The sequence below is a fragment of the Antedon mediterranea genome, chromosome 2 (genome assembly GCF_964355755.1).
Source record: "Antedon mediterranea chromosome 2, ecAntMedi1.1, whole genome shotgun sequence".
Classification (NCBI taxonomy): domain Eukaryota; kingdom Metazoa; phylum Echinodermata; class Crinoidea; order Comatulida; family Antedonidae; genus Antedon; species Antedon mediterranea.
This window is the reverse complement of record NC_092671.1, coordinates 39,318,785-39,336,845: the sequence shown is the minus strand read 5'-3', so window position 1 is coordinate 39,336,845 and position 18,061 is coordinate 39,318,785. Positions and strand designations below refer to the sequence as shown.

At 34.9% G+C, this 18,061-nt stretch overlaps 1 protein-coding gene and 2 non-coding genes across 3 annotated transcripts; 2 read left to right on the top strand and 1 right to left on the bottom strand.

Annotated features, from left to right (window-relative positions):
- Positions 1 to 844: 844 nt before the first annotated feature.
- Positions 845 to 17,427, bottom strand: LOC140041074 (uncharacterized). Its single transcript, XM_072087456.1, has 8 exons — positions 17,109 to 17,427; positions 10,041 to 10,220; positions 8,686 to 8,757; positions 8,033 to 8,062; positions 7,425 to 7,704; positions 6,840 to 7,103; positions 2,538 to 2,693; positions 845 to 2,107 (listed from the first exon to the last, which is right to left on the bottom strand). The coding sequence occupies exons 1-8, from the start codon at positions 17,279 to 17,281 to the stop codon at positions 938 to 940; spliced, it is 2,325 nt and encodes a 774-aa protein (XP_071943557.1). The 5' UTR covers positions 17,282 to 17,427; the 3' UTR covers positions 845 to 937.
- Positions 11,939 to 12,010, top strand: Trnaq-cug (transfer RNA glutamine (anticodon CUG)). Its single transcript has one exon. It is a non-coding gene; the product is annotated as a tRNA-Gln (tRNA).
- On the top strand, positions 12,170 to 12,241 carry Trnaq-uug (transfer RNA glutamine (anticodon UUG)). The gene has a single exon. It is a non-coding gene; the product is annotated as a tRNA-Gln (tRNA).
- Positions 17,428 to 18,061: the final 634 nt, after the last annotated feature.

The following is an 18,061-nucleotide window of genomic DNA, read 5'->3' as shown; positions in this document are numbered from 1 at the left end:
GCCTCTCTAGCCTAGGCCTACTCTTCGATCGATCGATGTCGCTGGTGGGGAATTTCCCAGCGATAAGAAATCGGCGAAATAGCTCATAAAACGGCCTACATTTTAATGTGTAATTACGTATGGATAAAACAATATAAAACTCAATGTTTTTCATCTGAAATAATATGTTAACTCGCGTAATGTAGCATAAGACGGAATAAATAGTTATTTCGATTGTTTTTGGGTTTAAAAATGGTAGCTACCTAGGGCCTAGTAGAAGTAGAAGCCATATAGGCTAGGCCTAGGCCTGTGCCTAAAAAAATGAGTAAATTCTATTGGGCAATATACTATCATGCGTAAATATTGTACATTATGTAATTAAGTTAAATTATTTTATATACTGAATTTTAGTTAAAATACAGTATATATTTTTTAAATTCTTTGTACTAAGGATGTGTCCATAAAAAAATAAGAATGTAAAAATACTGATGGATAAACCTATGTAAAAATTAAGCCAACTTATGTGTAAATATTGTACTAGGCCTATATGTAACATATTTAGTTAATTAACAGACGTAAACGACGCTTGTTGATTTTCGATTCCCCGCGCGTTGACTTTCGACGAATTGAATGTGGTTCACGACAAAATCTCCTGCGAATGGACTTTCCGAAGTTGGGACCTCTGTATATTAAACCTGTTTATCGCCATATACTAACAACCTTGTTATACCATATAAACGTATTATGTATATTATTCTTCTATCAATATAATGAATTTACAGATTGTATAAAGTACGAACCTAAATGTTTTCTGAATTTCAATTTTCTGCGAAAGAATTTTAAAATGAATCTATCAAGTGGTGAAATAAATGTCAATGTGTACAAATTACACATCAATAACGCGCTTAAAATAAACCTATCTCTTCATTATGAAATGCCTATAAATAGTAACAAATACTTAATGCCAGTAATATGCATGTTCACCTTCAAACGAATGTGATTTTCCTGTATTTATATTACTTCTTACATCAGGTGCAGTTTCTGCGAAGGTTTTGTGGAACTGATCTCTTGTGCCGCTTTTGGTAAACGAATCTTGCATTTCCAACAGTTTAGTTTGATCCCGGCGGTAAATTGAGTCTGCAGTCCAATCAAAACGTCTGTCTCTTGCGCCTTCTGGGTTGATATGCCGCCCGTCAACCCGCGTGCTGCGGTACGCATCATAGTCTGAAGGGCCGCTTAATATTGCGTTATGAGTGTTATGGCCATACTCTTTTACATCTAGTGGTTCGTTACCACCACCAGTGGCCACCCGGACAGTACCATTTATTTGAACACTTTTGGCGGGTGACGGTGGTGATCGTCTGCTAGTATAGACAGACGGTAAACTAGCATTTAAATCAGTGAGGTTGATTTCTGCATTTCTAGCAGTCAGTGCAGACTTAATTCTGTCCGGATTATGACTGTGTACGTAGTTCGACTGCGCTACCGGTTTCTGTGCCACTGATTGTTCAAGGCGAGAAATCCCGTTTAATAGTTGGTTACCGGTATATTTTGGCATAACGTAGGATTTATTTCCTGGTGACCCTGCAAATTGGTACTTGTCCCAGTCAAATGGGTGAACCCTGGTTGCGTCATCAGTCTTAGGCAATTCTAAATTACCCTCTTTGGCGTACTGGTCAATAATTGCGTTTGTTTTATGGTAGTCCCACGGCCCAACATAATCGTATTCATACGGATTGTCACCATCGTAGTAATATGGAGGTTTCGTACTGTAGATGTTGTGAAGAGTGTCGTAGTAAACAGGAGGGCGTAAGAGTGGCGTTGTGTAATCCACCTTCCGTTTAAGAAGTCTCAGATCATCGTGATGTTCTTGTAACTCAGCCTGTCGCCATCTAGTATTACCGGTCAACTCCTTCAACTCGCTTGTATGTTTTTCTACTAGTTCTTTCATAGGATCTTTCTGTTTGAATTCTTTATCAGAGAGTGAGAGAGAATTCATTGCTTCATGTTGCTTTAATTCCGTTCCTGGATGTTGAGATGATTGTTGTAACTTCTTCCATTGTGCAAGTTTTGCGGGGTCCTGAAAACTGTCGTGGGTTTCGGATGGTAGGTTGGCATATTCCTTGGCCTAAATAAATAAAATAATATTAATAATTTATCAATAACAAGCCTCTAGGTAGAATTATTATCGCTGCCAAACCATAACTGGTTTCATCACGACCATTGTCATTCTAAAATCACCGTCACTGTTAACACATCTTCTTCAAGCATGTACCATCAACTACATATTTAAATCCAAAGCTCTGTCAACACTATCAAACTAGTTTGACAAAAAAAGTGTGATTTGCCCAGATATGGTAGTGTTATGCCTTAATATAGTATTGATACATCATCATGTCCATATATGGGCACATTACATTTTTTTGTCACATAAAGTTTGATAGTGTAGACCGAGCTCTAATTAATGCAACATCAATAACACTTTTTAATTTACAATCACGTCTTCGTCATTTTATCATAATCTTCTTAAGCTTCGTTCCCACTAGGACGCAGCGTACCTTATCCATTTCGATTTGTGTCTTTGGTGTGAACGGGACATACTTGATTCTGCCATCTTTTATAACACATCTTAACAATTGGTTAGGTCCCACCATCCGGGATATCCTTCCCTCGTACGGACGTGCTGGCGTGAAAGTTGGATAGCTACGTGGACGCTGAAAAAAGAAGAAAGAAAGAATTTATATTTATTGTTTATTATTTAAAATTAGCGACGCAACGCAAGGACGTAACGCAACGCAAGTGAATTGACCAATCACAAGCGATTGCTTATTCGCTTGTGATTGCTAACTGTCTATAACTTCGTTTGTCATTGGTTATTGCGTTGTATCTCTAGTGGGGGAACCACGCTTTAGAAAGAAATTGCCTGAGGTGATCTGAATTATTACGTGATGTTATTGACAACAACGATGATCTGTAAAAGGGAAAATAACAATGATTAGTTGAAATCCTAATTAAAGAAAATAAATTTGTTTAATTGTATTCCATTGATGACCTAGAAATACCAATATTTATTGTTAGTAGTATAGCCTGCTGAACTTAAAACTAGATCACTAAATTAATATTGGTTTAGAATAACACAAATGAGTATCAATGTTAACACAGACTCGAGATAGTCTTGTACTTGAGCTGTTTGTCGATGTTATGTTTCTTTCAAATTAAATTGCTTGAGTCGTAAGAATTCAACCAATTAGGATGGGACTGTAATATGGAAGGTTATAAAGATGATCATTTTGATTGTGATTTCGATTTAGTTATTTCTATATGGTTTTGTCAGTGATGGTCACAGTGAGTATGTATGGCGATATGTTATGTATGACGATACGTTTTGTATGACGATATCGTTCTGTAAGACGATACGTTTTGTATGACGATACGTTATGTATGACGATACGTTCTGTATGACGATATCGTTCTGTACGACGATACGTTTTGTATGACGATATACGTTATGTATGACGATACGTTCTGTATGACGATACGTTCTGTATGACGATACGTTCTGTATGACGATCCGTTCTGTATGACGATACGTTCTGTATGACGATACGTTCTGTATGACGATACGTTCTGTATGACGATACGTTCTGTATGACGTTACGTTCTGTATGACGTTACGTTCTGTATGACAATACGTTCTGAATGACGTTACGTTCTGTATGACGATACGATCTGTATGACGATACGTTTTTTATGACAATACGTATGTATGATACTTATGAATTATAGGTTTACTGAACAGCAATGATAATTACGAAAATTTTTTAATTGAATATCGGAGCAGTTGACAATTTGATCTAGATTTACTTGTCTAGTTGCTGCAAACTTCTCATAAATAGCGCATAGAAATGCTGCTATATTATCATCGTCTGGACGCACGCGTAGAACAGCTCTGTCGTCTGAACGCACAACGCGTAGAAAAGCCGCTATATCATCGTTTTATATGTGCGTATATTAGTAGTATTGATTGATTGTAAAATTGAAGAAAAAAATGTGTGCTATTCTTGCTAAGGCCTTTTCCTCTTCATTTTTTTCCTTCTTAATTTCAGTACAAAAGCGATATTTAATATTATGTCATGGTCGGTAGAAGTAAACAGTCTTTTTTTTCTTCTTTTTATGTTTATTAGTTTCAATTACTTGTTTGATATATAGTAATATATTGTTTGATTTTCTTGTAAGTATGTCTCTCGGTTCTCGACACAACAGTCTGTTGTATTGAAAATCGTTCAAAACCTTTTAATGTCTAAACGATTTGTTTTCATTCATTTACAACGGGATCGCTATACATCTCTACACATAAACACATTAATAGGCCTACTAATTTGAAAATATATTTGATTGCGTCAATCACAAATTTTAACAAGATCCATTTATTCACATCTATTCAATTCAATTAAATTTATTTATTGCTGCAAATGCCATCAAGGGCTAATATCCGCTTAAACACTACATCATACAAACATAATTATACATATTTACATTTAAAATTTAAACACATAACAATTATAGTCATTACTACTGTAGTAGTTATTTTTTTTTAATTAGTGTTATTATGATTATTGTTATTGTTATTATAATAATTACTATATTAGTGTAAACAATTATAGGTTACATCTTAAGGGCAGTTTTAATTTCAAGGACAGAAGAGGAAGACACGTTAAGATGAAAAGATTGAGCGAGTGAGAGTGAATGAGGTAGAGTAGAGTGAGAGTGAGTGAGCTAGAGTAGAGTGAAGAAAACGAGTAGTATCTACAGAATGTATAAACGTCTATATGCCTAGATCTGATTGATTGATATTTCTAAGACGAAATAATCAATTCCTAATAAATAAAAAGGTTTAGAACGTCGAGTAACTATCGGCCCACTCTGTGAATAAAAATAACCTCTATAAAAAATATTGTATGATATTGCATAGTATCGATAGGATATCATATAACATTTGAACATGTATTGACAAACTACACAAACAAACATATTCATGGACGTCTAAAAAAAATGGCATTTTATTACGCATCTTTATAAAAAAAAGTTAATACAAAAATTAGTAAGGATATATTGCGCATAAAAATATGTCTGTCATAATCTTTGACATTCTTAAGGGAAATATATATGGTTTAAAAATAATTACATTTTACAAACTTTTCGTTAAATTGAAATGAATGTAAAAATCAATAACATACACATTGACATAATGTCTTGAAATGTGTGAACTGCCTGCAGTGTGTCTGCAATGTATGAAATGCATGATGTTCTTAATGTTACATGATTTCACTCAAAATAACCTCACGGCAATTGTGTACAACATAAATACAATCATGTAACATGCAACTGACACGGTGCAACTGACGCAATTGAATTGAACGTGAAATTATGTATAAAACATCGTGTTGTTATAGCCATTCGTATCCATTGAAACGTCCGTTTTAGTTTGCGCGCGTGAGCGAGTCTACTCTGAAAATCCCCTCGTCATAAAAAATAACTTAATATCTGTATGTAGGCCTACTAAAATAGGTGTCCCCACAACAAGAATACCTCCTACTCCTTCCCTAACATCCTCTGCATGTTCAATTGTTACATTTGTAATATACGTCTTAAGCTCGTCCACACTATCACACTTTATGTGACAAAAATGTAATGTGCCCATATATGGACATTACTATGTCATATTGCTACCATATTTGGGCACATCACTACCATATTTGGGCACATCACACTAGTTTGATAGTGTAGACATAGCTGTGTAGCTTAAAATCATCAGTATGATTGTGAAATAAGATGTTTGCGATTGAGTGATGATCGCTGGGTACCGGTACGAAGATATGGCAACATAGGCTGAGGAAGAAAAATGTAAAAAAACTGCGTGAATAAAATTACGAAATTAAGGCCTACAAAGTACGGTAATCTAACAATCCTAAAATATGGCGATTTATTAATAATAGCTGTTAATTAAGAGAAGTGATTTTAATAAAAGATTTTCAAATATTCCGGGCTTACGGAGCGGATTTATGAAAAAAAATTTATGAAAATGTTTGGATTGATGAAAATGGTCATCTGTACGACCAGACAGGCCTACTGTAGGCCTACGACCGGACAGGCCTGTATACGACCGGACAGGTCTACTGCACGCCCGGACAGGCCTGTATACGACCGGGTTATACGTTCAAATCAACATAAGATGAATCTTTTGAATAGACTTTTCTGTAAAGGAAAACAAACGCTGAAATAGAACCGTTGACTTCGTTTAACCACCAAACCACCAGGCAGGTAATTCTGATCTGAGAACGACGAAAGAAGATGCTTGTTAGGCGTGTCAGCGCTGTGATTGATGGGAGAACGAAATGACGATGACTCAAAACAACCATCGATTCTCATCGAATGTGTTTAATGTGAACTTAATAAAGCATAAGAGTATTAGGTGAAAGTTGTGTATGTCTTAAGCACGTGTCTTAAGCATGGTTGAAAATGATAGAGACTACACCAAACTACCACGCTAAAATTATTAATAGAGATAATCAATTGTCATATACCATGTAAATACCTCTTGATAAATCCACTTTAAAACGAGTTTTTTAAATAAATGTACTTATTATTGAATTAATGACGTCATTTGCGTGTTTTCCATCTTCAAAATTGACTGTGAGACAGCGTAGGCGGAAAACCGGATTTGAAAAACTGAAAAGGTGTCAATTAAAAGATTTACCTGGCACTTTGAATCAAGGATATACTAAATAAACTAATAAGGAAAGAGACCAGAAATAAATCAATTGATATTGTTGGCGGGAAAGTAAAAAATGAATACCTACCAGACTATGATCTTCAATTCCAGTCTTTCTCTCCGCGTCGACCTTCTCGTCGTAATTATCGAGCGCGAGCGCGTTTGCTGGTCCGTAGCCTGTGTACTGTTTACTGTATGTTGTAACCCATTGCGAACGCTCTACGTTTCGTAACGCGTTCGCAGTTTTAGGGTTGATGGTATAATCTAGTTGTCTCGGGGCATGGTTTGGTAAAACTGCTTTCGGTGGTACTGGGTAAAATTGTTGCTGTCCAGAATGTGGTGTCTTACGTTGCTAAATAAAAAATCAAATAAATACAAATTATGAATAAGTATGTACTTATACGTATGAATAAGTATGTAGTTATTTCAATCGTCCTTTAAGCTTGGTCCCCGGTTGAACGCACTGCAAGTAATTTGACCAATCACGACGCAATCGATCATACGAATCACTTGTGATTGGTCAACTCACTTACATTGCACCTCTACGTCATTGCGTTGCGTCTTCCAAGTTTGAACAATGATTTACGTCAATCAACATATATGGTGTAGGCATACTATTATTTAGGCATAGAATTTAATCTTAATTTGTATTAATACACTTCCTAGGACTAACCTGGAAGAAAGTATCACCAGGCCACGAGAGTGCGCGCTTTAACGAATCAGGCGGTAGGTGCTGAATTTCCCATCGATGTGCTGCCCCTTTGGACTTGGTTCCTATGGTAACTGGATGCGGATTAGATGGGATTTCTTGATGTTTCGGCAATGCTTGTTTCTGAGCGTCACCGGTTTTGTAGTCATCTGGGGTGTTACTGAAACTTGGAAACACTGCGTATCTTGACATGTGAGAGCTGTACGGATGCTCCGCGGGAAACATTCGATCAATTTGAATTGCGCTTTCAAAAAAATAAAAATAAAAACATTAAGTTAATATCTATTTTGCGTTTTGACTGATTAAAATTAGGGCCTACTGCAAAATAGCATATTCTGTTATTAACGATTATGATTTTCCCTGTGAATCCAGATTGTCGATATATATCTTAAAGTCCACGTCCAACCTAGCATTTAGCAACTACTTGTTAACAGTCACCCTGTAGGTCCTGGCATGTATGGAACGCCAACTCAAGCCGAACTTATTTAGTTTTAGAGTGAATAGTTTGATGAAGTTGTTTCAGTTCAGAATTATTGGGCTTACTGTAAATGTATGTAAAGTAAGCCACTTACGTCATGTCGCATTTCTCTGGTCTTGGTAATCTAAAATAAAAAATACAATTAATATTACATGACAGCATAAGACATACATAACTGTATATCTCCGTATAGATCCTAGCTGTGAAGTGTAACGTCAACAACACAGCAGACTACGAATTAAGAGCGTACCGATTATAATCACGATCTACGACATTCCAATGTTTATACAAACCAATGCTTTATGGACAGACAATTAATACAATCGAAATATTTACATCAGGATTACTCTTTCTAATCATTGTTCAGTATTATATACAATCTATTAAAGTAAATACAATTTGCTAGTGAAATAAATCTTAAATAACGAACATAGCGCATATGACAGGTCGACGAATCATCGCCATCCCGGTATGGACTATAGATAATGTTTGAGCCTATATCTCGTGGTATATTTAAAGTTCAAATAAAATCAATCAGAACGTGTAAATATCTGCTTATTCTTGATATTAATATTGATACCAGTCATCGTACGACGTAAAGCCCTGTCTACCTTATCATAGTTTGACAAAACACATCCAGTGATGTGCCCAAATATGGTAGTGATATGCCCAAATACGGTAGTGATATGACATCATCATGTCCATATATGGGCACAGCTTAAAAGTCAGGTTAGCATTCAAACTTACAATTGGTCGTTAAGTCTCACATTGCTCTTCTTAAGACTGGTTAAATTGTAATATTGCTCAATTGGTAACCCTCTGAAAAGATAAACAAGATATCACGATTACTACAAATAAAGATAGGCGATGAAAGTTACGAAAAATGCTGTAAATACCACCAGTGTAAGTATAATTACATTATGTTAATACTACCTGTCCTTAATCTCTGGCATTACTGCAGTAATCCATCGAATATCGGTTACATTATTAGATGAGTTCTTTATACCTGTTTGGATTCGGGGAATCATTTATGAAGTAGGGCGGTGAAGCAAAGGTCACACAAATGTCATTAAATAAAGAGCATAAATTGACATTCAGAAATATAAATAATACGTATCAACGTGACGTAATTAATTTGTAAACCAAGTGCTTATTTTGTTTTAATTAACAGTTTCGACTGAATTGACTGTCAGTTCTAAAAAAAGCCATTAAAACTTAATACCACCGTCTTACGTGTAGTAGATAGGGTGCAGTTTCTTGTACAACTTGTATTTCTCGTCCCGTGGCTGGTAATTTGTCGGAATTTGAGGCAGTAAAGACGTCATTTCTGTAACTCTTAAACTTGAAATTTTCCAATCACGTACAAATTTGAAAAACTGAAGAAAACTGATTTCAATTCATCTCCACCGAGGCAGCAGCCTGCCTACCCACTCGCTATCGCCTGGCAAAGTGTAACCACGTTAACCTATCTACTAAGTTACCATGGTGTAGGTAAATAAAACGTATTGTCTCTCTCCGGTCACGTGATATAAGGGGGGCTTACCTATTGACTGGAAGAGGATTGTTATTGTATGGTCTAATAGAGTTGATACAATGACTCCGTTCGCACTCATTGGGTGACAAAAGAAAAGTTACAAAACTTCACGGACAGAAGATTTATTGCGGGTGTCTGAAAAGGTTACGTTCTATCACTTCCTGGTATAATTCGCCAATTTCAAGTCAATCTAGAATGTGATAAGTTCAACATCCACCACGGAACTTATTACGAAGTCGAGTACCAAAAATATAGTATTATTTTATTTTAACAGCACAGGACGCGTCTTCACTGACGAAGTTTAGGCCAATTAACTATCTATCATTCACAAGTGTGACGTATATATTTTAATTTGGAAAATCGTTTAAACAAGAAACGCCGCAGACTTTTTACAATCATTGTTCTTCTTTTTATTGATATTCTAATAAAATTTTAAGAAATAGTTACAACATTATAGATAGGCCTACGTACTTTGTTAGAAGATTTTCAGGGATAGCTTTGGGATATTTATTACAGATAATCCCGTATAGATATCCACTATATAATATGATAATAATATTAGGCCTACCTTGGATACGGGTCAGTTCCAGAGCCAAAGTGACGGTGTCCTTTTTCAACCAAAGGTGGTGGTTCACTGCGGGGGCGATGTTCATCTGGTAGGTTAATGGGCCCTTCTCCTGCATATTCTCGGTGCATACCCCATGGTACCCTCGGCGTTTTATCAAGATATTCGCGGTAGTGACGATACCTGAAAACAAAAATACAATTTTCCTTTATATTATGTAATTATTATCATGCTCGTCACTTGCAAGTTAAGCAAGTTTAAACTTGGAGGTAAGCAATAAATTATTTATTTTTTACCTCCTTAAATATAAAAAATTGTCTTTTTATATAGGTATTGTAAATTCTTTTATTATTGATTATTTTATTATTGATATATTTGGATATTTCTTAAATAATTTATATAATCTTTTTTTTTACATGTTTTTTTAGTTTTAAACATGTTAAACTTATGTGTTAGAGAAAAGATATTAGTTTAATTGTTGTTTGTTTTTTTGGAGTTTCTAATTGTGTTATTTTATTTATATTTTATTTTTAGTTTTTGTTTTGAGGAGCCTATTCACCACAAGCTTTGCTTTCTTTTAGGCTCCTCCACTTTATATTTATATATTTGTAAAGTGAAATAAATAAATGAAATGAAATGAATGAAAATGTATATTCATTCATTTATTCAATCTCTGGTCAAGAAAGTCCAAATTACGTATAAATAAAAAAAACTGTACTAATTACTACTACTCATCTCGGGATGGCATTTCACCTGGAGAGCATCTTTGACTTATATAAGACGTTGCCTATAATCGTTGAGACTAAAACATTTTCACTTGAATTAAGTCTACACATCAGGCCATACATCGATTTTCTTAAAAATTCATAGTAATTACCGATATTTAAACATCAAATAATTAAAACTATATAATTATCGTGAGGTGGTTTCCCGAATGATCGTAAAATCAAAACGGTACTGGTTATGACCAACTAGCGTTATTATCACCGGCTAGTCATCCATTCATAGAAGTACTAATGTAGTAGCCTACCTGTACGGTGACCATAGAATGTGACCCGAGGCATGACTAACTAAAATAATTTTGAGTTAATAAGAATAAGATATAAGGAAGAAAAGCAAAGAGACTATGAGCGGCTATTCCTGAATATACAATACTAAGTATCGTAGATTTAAATTATAAATTTTAGGCGATCTTGTCAAAGGTCAAGATTAAAATTATTTTTACTAACAAACATTTACTATTTGTATGCCTAGTGTGTAAACATTATTGACATAATTTCATAAACATCTTCATGTCGTACAACTACTCGTAACATTTTTCTCAACTTTCTATCATCTAAAAGTCGTAGTTAGTCATGCCTCGGGTCACATTCGATGGTCACCGTACAGGTAGGCTACTACATTAGTACTTCTATGAATGGATGACTAGCCGGTGACAATAACGCTAGTTGGTCATACCCAGTACCGTTTTGATTTTACGATCATTCGGGAAACCACCTCACGACGGTTATAATTTAACTTATGTATCATTTCCATAGTCTGCAATCATTGGATATGATCGCATGGTGGTTCTATGGTGTAATGGTTAGCACTCTTGATCCGAGTTCAAGTCTCGGTAGAACCTTTATATTTGTTAATTTTTTTAAGATTATTTTTCATTAAAATTAGAAAGTCGATATTGATTTAAAAATGTAGAATTTATAAATACCTATATTTCTTCAAGATATTTCTATAATTAAATTTATAATACACTTCATAAGAGCAAATAATTCACACTTATTACATGTATACATCTGACATTTGAATTAAGACTATAATACAATGAAACTGCAATTGTTTCTTTGTGTGTGCCCACATCTTTACATCTCTTTAGAATAATTAGCAATCACAAGCTTTATAGTGGTTCTATGGTGTAATGGTTAGCACTCTGGACTCTGAATCCAGCAATCCGAGTTCAAGTCTCGGTAGAACCTGATATTTTGATGGTCATGCCTTTTTGAACAAAATAATTTAGCATGATATTATTCTTTTTCAAAAGAATTACTACAAAATAAGTGGGACCAGTGGGACCAGTGGTGAACCAAATTATATTTCGTAACGCGTTTTGTCGAATTCAAATTTTGTCAAGTGTCGGTTCTATGGTGTAATGGTTAGCACTCTGGACTTTGAATCCAGCGATCCGAGTTCAAGTCTCGGTAGAACCTTTATATTCTTGTTAGTTTTTTATCGACTTAACTTAAGTCAATCTTAAACTTTTAATCACGGATATGGTTTGTGGATAGCTATTTTTTCTTGTGTAAAATTAGTAATTGACGTCACGGAACATTGAAGTTACAAACACACAATTATTTTAAAGACTAATAAAGATTCCAACAAATATAGTATTTATAGCCACAATCATGACTATACTACAGAGTTCATTAGTAAACAATCAGGTAGATAACATTGTGTTAACATATTTACAAATGTGTACGTAACAGGTTGATAATACATCATTCTTATCTATATATAAATTTACGTAAGGGCATCTATATAATTACATTAATCTTTTTTCTATTTTTTCTTCTTTGCTTCTTATGTTGTGCCTATTGCTTGTTAGCATGCTGTTTGGTCACCCTCAAACAAAATTAAAACAATTGTGAAATTGCGCTTAAAGCTTGGTTCCCACTAGAACGCAACACAAGGACATAACGCAACGTAAAGTGAGTTGACCAATCACACGCGATGGATTATTCCAACTGTTGCGTGTAATTGGTCAACTCGCTTACGCTGCGTTATGGATTCTATTCTTTAATCCATGGTTGCGTTGACGTCCTTGCGTTGCGTCCTAGTGGAAATCAAGCTTGAGTAACTTGACCAATCACAAGCGATGGCTTATTCGCTTGTGATTGCTAACTGTCTATAACTTCGCTTGTCATTGGTTAAAACGCTTGCGTTGCGTTTACGTCCTTGCGTTACGTTCTAGTGGGAACCAAGCTTAAGGGGTTAAACCCAAAATCCACTGTGACCGCAAGTTTAATTAGTAACATTAAATTTCAATATGAGATTAACAAATTCACTTTGACAATTATGATGTTGTATTTCAATCCCATTTTACGGTCATATTTTTGGCGCAATATACGCCGCCTATACAATCATCGAAATGTACGCTTCAATCCTTAAATGGGCCTTAAGCTTGGTTCCCACTGGCGACGCAACGTAACGCAACCTACGCAACGTAAGAAAATGCCCTTCCAATAATTGTGTTTGCCCGCGCCTGCGTGAAATCTGACCGATTTTTGCAGCATTATTGCGTCGTCGGTTCCCACTTGTGATTACACAATACATCACTTTGTGTCAATACGTTGCTGCGTTGCGTTCTAGTGGGAACCACGCTTTAACATGCAGTGTTAACAAAGTTATAAATACATTTTATAAAGATATCAATAAACAAAATGTCAACTTTATATTGCCACTGACACTGAGAAGGAACGAGTGTTGCTATGTTAGCACTGTGTGAAGCTCATTTGAATATACACCTGTACCGGTATATGCTATAAAGAGAACGTGTAATTCTTGAAGCTCAGTTTGTCGTATTCCACGAGCACAAACTCACCAATTACAGGATGGATAAACTATTTTTATAAAGTCTCATTTTAGGCTTAGGGAGTGAAGTTTAGCTTATAAACTAAGTCTCATTGAGGCTTAGGGAGTGGAGTTGAAAGAGTCGTGAGTTACAACCCTGGCACTAGGTCAGGATTGAACCCTGGACCTTGGGATTGGAAGGCAAGCATGTTAGCTACAGATTTTGATGATGATGATGTTTTTGTACGAATTCTTTTTATTGTAAAACTGTATTCCGAAAAAAAGGTAAGTACATTCAACAAGATTGATTTTATGTTAAAAGCGAAGCAATATTCATTAATTGATTTACTGTGCAAGTTGGATAAATTATTATATATAATACTCGGATATTAAAATTGTAGGCCCTATTATTTAATAGCAGTCATCGGCATATTATAATATAATTATAGCCTTCTATTGTGTTCTAATGAATAATTTCAATACTTTCTGATCTATAAAACTGTAAGTTTAGAACCATGTTTCCATAACAACGTAAATACAAACTCATATAATCTGAGATAACAACATTAAATGTTATACTATAATACCAGTAGCAAAATACAACATGACAATAATAATTGTGGTGTAGGCCTAAAAGCCTCGAGGATATCAAATAACCTCCGACGTGTGCCGGACAATAATATTATCATCCACGAAAATAAAGATTATTATAGGTCGTGCTCAGAACAAAACCTCTTAAAACTTAAGTGTTAAGTCTCTTTCTTTATACCACCTTAGAGGAATGATTGTTTGTAGGCCTACTAATAGATACCGTTGCTATGGTTTTAAAGTAAGGACTAAAGATCATATCGGGGGGAGACCGGAATGTTCTTCCGATGAGCACACTTTACATGACTTTAAACGAATAGGCCTACTGTAGGCCTACCATTATTTCATTTCAGAGAGCATGAGAGACGGTTATTGTGTAGGAAATCAGACAAGAGTCTGTACTGTATCTCTATCTTTCCAAAGTATTATAGGAGCATTTGGTAATACAACATCACATGTGTTTAACATGCATTACAAAAAAATGTTTATACCGGATTACACACTCGAGTAAAAGAAAACCTGTTTTTCATTGTGGTCCTGTTTAAATACAAAATAAATTGTAGATACAATTTTAGTTTAGGCCTAAAACGAAGCGATTGTTGGGGAATCAGTTGGTACAGCTATAGTTATCTAACCTAAAACCTTACATGATACGGGCATCACATGTGATATAAATTAGATACTGTATTAGCAAATATTCGCAATATACTAGCAATAAAACTTGGAAATGGGATGGAAGTGATGTGGAGACGGGGGGATGAGGGTCATTTAGGATGTTCAAGTCTGTAGGCCTACGATATCTTGCAAAACTTCGTACATTACCGTATTAGAGGAATGTACGGCGGCCCGGCCTGCAGTATGCAGTAGTGTATATAGTCGGTTAATTATGCATGGTTATATCGTTTATCAATAGATTTAAGTACGTTTAAAGATGTTATAAACTCGCCACTATGCACGTCGAACATTAATTCATTTGATGACAGTGGTCTTCTTTCAAACAAATGTCAATATTAGTTGAGCACGTGCTTACTCAATGATTTGTTTGTGTTACCAGTCAACTTAAACAACGTGTAAACTGCGACAACAATCAAAATGCGTGTTCTGTCTCGTCGGGGCATAGCATGCGAACACGAGACAAATTGGAGGAGAAAATGACGATATGATCCTGGTCCGCTGGCCTGTGGAATATGGTCTAAGTGAGCCTATATGTATAATATATATAGGCCTATATATATGCACTAAACACAGTGTAAGCCTTTATACAGAAATATTATGAAACACCTGATATACTACTACAGAGGAGAAAATGACGATATGAGCCATCACACTTAACTGAGATATTTCCCTTAAATATTAAGTATTTCACTTAATCAACTCAATAAATATTAAGGTATTTTCCCTAATTTGTATTCACTTTGACATGAGATTTTTTTTAAATTTTAATGGTAGGGCAAAGTGTTTCCCTAATAGCCTAAGTGTGATTGGTGAATACGGCCACTGGTCCGCTGACCTGTGGAATATGGGGGAATATAGTGCAGTGGGTTTATATAAATATGACCATTGCGCACTAAACACGATGTAAAGCTCTGTCTACACTATCAAACTATATGCGACAACAAAAAATATGATGTGCCCAAATATGGTAGTGATATGCCTAAAATATGATAGTGATATGACATCATCATGCCCATATATAGGCACATCAAATTTTTGTCACATAAAGTTTATGTTTTATACAGAGCTTAAGCCTTTATGTGCCGAAATATTATTTGATGAAACACCTGATTGCGTGGGCAAGACATATCTTGTTTGATTAATCTGGAATTATAATATTAAACTGTAAAATATTCCTGTCAGTTACCATTGATTCTTGATTATTATCCATGGTAATAAAGGATTGTTTGTTTAATTGTCAAGATAGTAAAAGTATATTATTTATTTATAACTCGTTTGTTTGTAAACAGTCAAAGGCCGGCCCCACCCAATGGAACAAGCTTCCTATTAATATAAAAGAAATCTATTTTTTTACAATTTAAGAAAGAATTAAAGAAATATCTTTTACATAAATATTAAACATTTCATTTATATACATATATTATTACTGATGCTTCATATTCTCACTTGTTCTTATTATTTTTTGTTACCATGTTAAAGTTTACTTTTAGGTTGGTCCTCATTTATGCTCTGTATTATTTTGTATGGCATTTGTTGAAATAAATAGATTTTGAATTTATAAAAAGGGTTGCTGTAATTAACAAATATGTTGACGATTGTTGTCATAACGTCAGTCGTTTTTTATTGACTTTCAGTAAAATTCGTACGATTATAATTAATAGTGCCAACCATGTTAAATTAAATACCAAATTTAATTTGACTTGAAGAAATAATATAGGTAGGTATGACCTCTGACAACTATGTGTCTGGGTAGGCGTACTAATCTGGTCCGGTCACATAGATAGGCACTGCACTTTATTATCCAATCATTTGTATAAAACAATGATATTATCGCATTCATTGATGAGCATTGGGTTAATGGCAAAATGATTATTGCCTTGTATTAGTCTTAACAAACTTACAGTAAGCAATGAAAACAACATTTCATGATACGTGATTTTGATGACTTGAAGCTCTGTCCACACTATCATAGTTTGACCAAAAAAAATGTGATGTGTCTAAATATGGCACAGATATGTCGCATAAAGTTTGATAGTGTAGAATGGGAGGGGTGCACCAGGCCCAAGTCATCCCCGCGTGTGCAGCGGCAATTTGACCATTTTTATGTTATGCTATGTTTCATATTCTTACCTGTTATTATTAACTGTAGACCTAAAACTAAAGTGGACGTTCATATGTTATATTGGCTCTCAGTGGCTTCCAAAACCTTAAACACTAAAAGATCAACAAATAATGTTTATTTACCTTGTATCAGAAACCGTTGATCTTTGTGGAACTTGAAATGGTGTAAATAATTCACTAGATTTAAAGTTTCTTGACAAGTTATCAACTCCTTGGTGTTCGCGATAAAAGTGGCCCACACCGCCACCCATGCCTCCTACCGGCGTTGACAAGTTGGGGGTTATAACGGATGTCATGTCGTATTAAATCCAGGTACAGTATGTTGAGAATAACTCCACTACAGTAATTCTTATTTTCATATATTTGCCGAGATCATGTCTTCATTGGTATTCCACTGCTTACACCTATGTAACTTATTTACATGTGAGTCCTAATGATTACAAAAATAGTGTAATGAGCGACCTAAACACTGTTGCTATGGGTAACGACGACGCTCTAAGACACTAAATATAAACACAATAGGATTATTCGTTATACAGTATTGATCGGTTGTGTAACAATACCAGCCTATGTGCTTATCTCTTTACTTAGTTTGTCAAGTCAGTCGGAACGACCATTTAGCGCTACTCGACAAAAAGGGATGTCATTTTAACTTTTTTGGAAGATGTGATCCAGACGCGGTTTTCTCGATCGTGTAAACGGTCCAACTTAACATTTTATGTTTAAATGTTTATATATCAGATACAGAAACTAATTGTTCTTTTGAAAAAAAAAATATTATACAGTATATACAAATACTAGAAAATTCGGTGTTGACACTATAAGTAGAACGAGTGGCACTCGACCAAATGGAAGGTGCATCCAAAAGAAATGTAAAAAAAAAATAAACAACAAGATATAGAAAGTAACAATTACAATAAAAAGTCTACGTAGGTCAAAATGTCAAAACAATTCAACTACAGTAACTACAATACCATTGATAACTACAGCAGCAGGAAACCCACTGACACCAAAAAATACAAAATTACAAGAAATAAACAATAATAGAATTGGTAGGAACTATGTCCATCACATTT